Source organism: Triticum dicoccoides, unplaced genomic scaffold (assembly GCF_002162155.2).
Source record: "Triticum dicoccoides isolate Atlit2015 ecotype Zavitan unplaced genomic scaffold, WEW_v2.0 scaffold96601, whole genome shotgun sequence".
NCBI classification, from domain to species: Eukaryota; Viridiplantae; Streptophyta; class Magnoliopsida; order Poales; family Poaceae; genus Triticum; species Triticum dicoccoides.
The window spans coordinates 1-1,896 of NW_021313937.1; the positions used below are offsets into that span (position 1 = coordinate 1).

At 40.3% G+C, this 1,896-nt stretch overlaps 1 protein-coding gene across 1 annotated transcript; it reads left to right on the top strand.

The window, feature by feature from the left end:
• Positions 1–87: 87 nt before the first annotated feature.
• Positions 88–1,804, top strand: LOC119348533 (wall-associated receptor kinase 5-like; the record flags this gene model as incomplete). The annotated part of the gene is made up of 2 exons (XM_037616588.1): positions 88–252; positions 337–1,804. Coding segments are annotated over 2 exons (1,406 nt in total), but the record flags the coding sequence as incomplete, so codon positions are not given.
• Positions 1,805–1,896: the final 92 nt, after the last annotated feature.

Below are 1,896 nucleotides of genomic sequence, written 5' to 3' on the forward strand. Positions count from 1 at the left end.
AATATATGAAAACACCACGCAAACCTAAAGGAGTTTCAATATTTTAGTAGGTAGTAATACATTAGCCGCCAATATATACCTAATGAGAGTTTTCTACAGATATTGATGAATGCGCACTACAAAATTACTGCAATGGGACATGTCAAAATTCTTTTGGAAACTTCACATGCTCAACTTGCCCACATAGACAAGAGTTTGATCCGATAAAAAGGCAGTGTGTTACATCAGCGAAGCAACACAATATTATTTTGGGTAAGTCATAGCTACCAAAATCTCCTCAGTGCAATTATAATTAACCAAATGCAGAGTGACTCAGAGAGCGATGATTAAATGTAGGTATTGCAACTGGAACTGGATGTGGCCTTGGATCCATAATTATTGCAGTCTGTGTAGTTGTATTTGCCAACAAGTGGAAGAAAGGCATCCAGAAGAGAATCCGACAAGCACACTTCAAGAAAAATCAAGGCCTACTCTTGCAGCAGTTGATATCAGATGAAAGCGCCACAAACAAAACAACGATATTCTCCTTAGAGGAACTAGAGAAGGCAACCAACAACTTTGAGGCCACTCGTGTTCTTGGTCGTGGAGGACACGGTACAGTTTACAAAGGGATTCTATCTGACCAACGGGTGGTGGCTATTAAAAAATCCAAAATTGTGGAGCAGACTGAGATAGACCAGTTTATCAATGAGGTTGCTATCTTATCTCAAATCATTCACCGCAATGTGGTAAAGCTATTTGGTTGTTGCCTCGAATCTGAGGTGCCTTTGCTGGTGTACGAGTTTATATCTAATGGTACATTGCATGACCTTCTTCACATTGATGTTACTGCCAAATGTGTGCTGTCATGGGATGATCGCATTAGGATTGCTGTAGAAGCAGCAGGGGCACTTGCTTATCTACACTCGGCTGCTGCAATACCGATTTTCCATAGAGACGTAAAATCGTCTAACATACTAATGGATAGCAGCTTCGCTACGAAGGTTTCTGACTTTGGTGCTTCAAGGTCTCTTTCCCTCGATGAGACTCATGTGGTGACTATTGTCCAAGGAACATTTGGTTACCTAGATCCAGAGTATTACCATACCGGGCAGCTAACTGAAAAGAGTGATGTCTATAGTTTTGGAGTAATACTTGTGGAACTTTTGACAAGAAGAAAGCCAATTTTTATCAATGATCTTGGTGGAAAACAAAACTTGTCCCATTATTTCGTGGAAGGATTGCAACAGGGAGCAATCATGGAAATAATGGATCCTCAGGTTGTCAACGAGGCAAACCCGGAAGAGATTGATGATATTTTCTCACTTGCGGAAGCATGCCTGAGACTCAAAGGAAGAGATAGACCTACTATGAAAGAAGTAGATATGAGGTTGCAATTCCTGAGAACTAAGAGGCCAAGAAAATGCGAGATTCTCCCAGCTAGTGATGAGGAGATTGAGCCTTTTTTATGCCCAAAGGTTGGTAATTCTGATGCACCAATGAATGCTATCAATGCTGGTAATTCAACATCAAAAGGCACCTCCAGTTGCTACAGTCTCGAGCAAGAACTCTCATCGTCGGTCACTTGGCCACGCTAACTACATATGTGCAATACTACAATCGCATCCTTCCTAGTATTCATTTGAATTACCATTTATTTTCTATGGATTTATATTAAGTTACATATAGTTCACATTAGAAAAGATTATGTAATGTAGTTTAGCTTCTGTATATTTGCAAAATTTATTTGTAGCTCATGTCAGTTGTGTACAATTGCATTGCAATTATTTGCAATGAATATGCCTGCAATGAATAACTTAAGGTACATCATTGGGACGAGGATCCCCTGACGTGGGCTGTCCCACCATTGGGTAGAAGCGAAAGTAGGCTATTCTCGTAAAGGAATATCGTAACGGG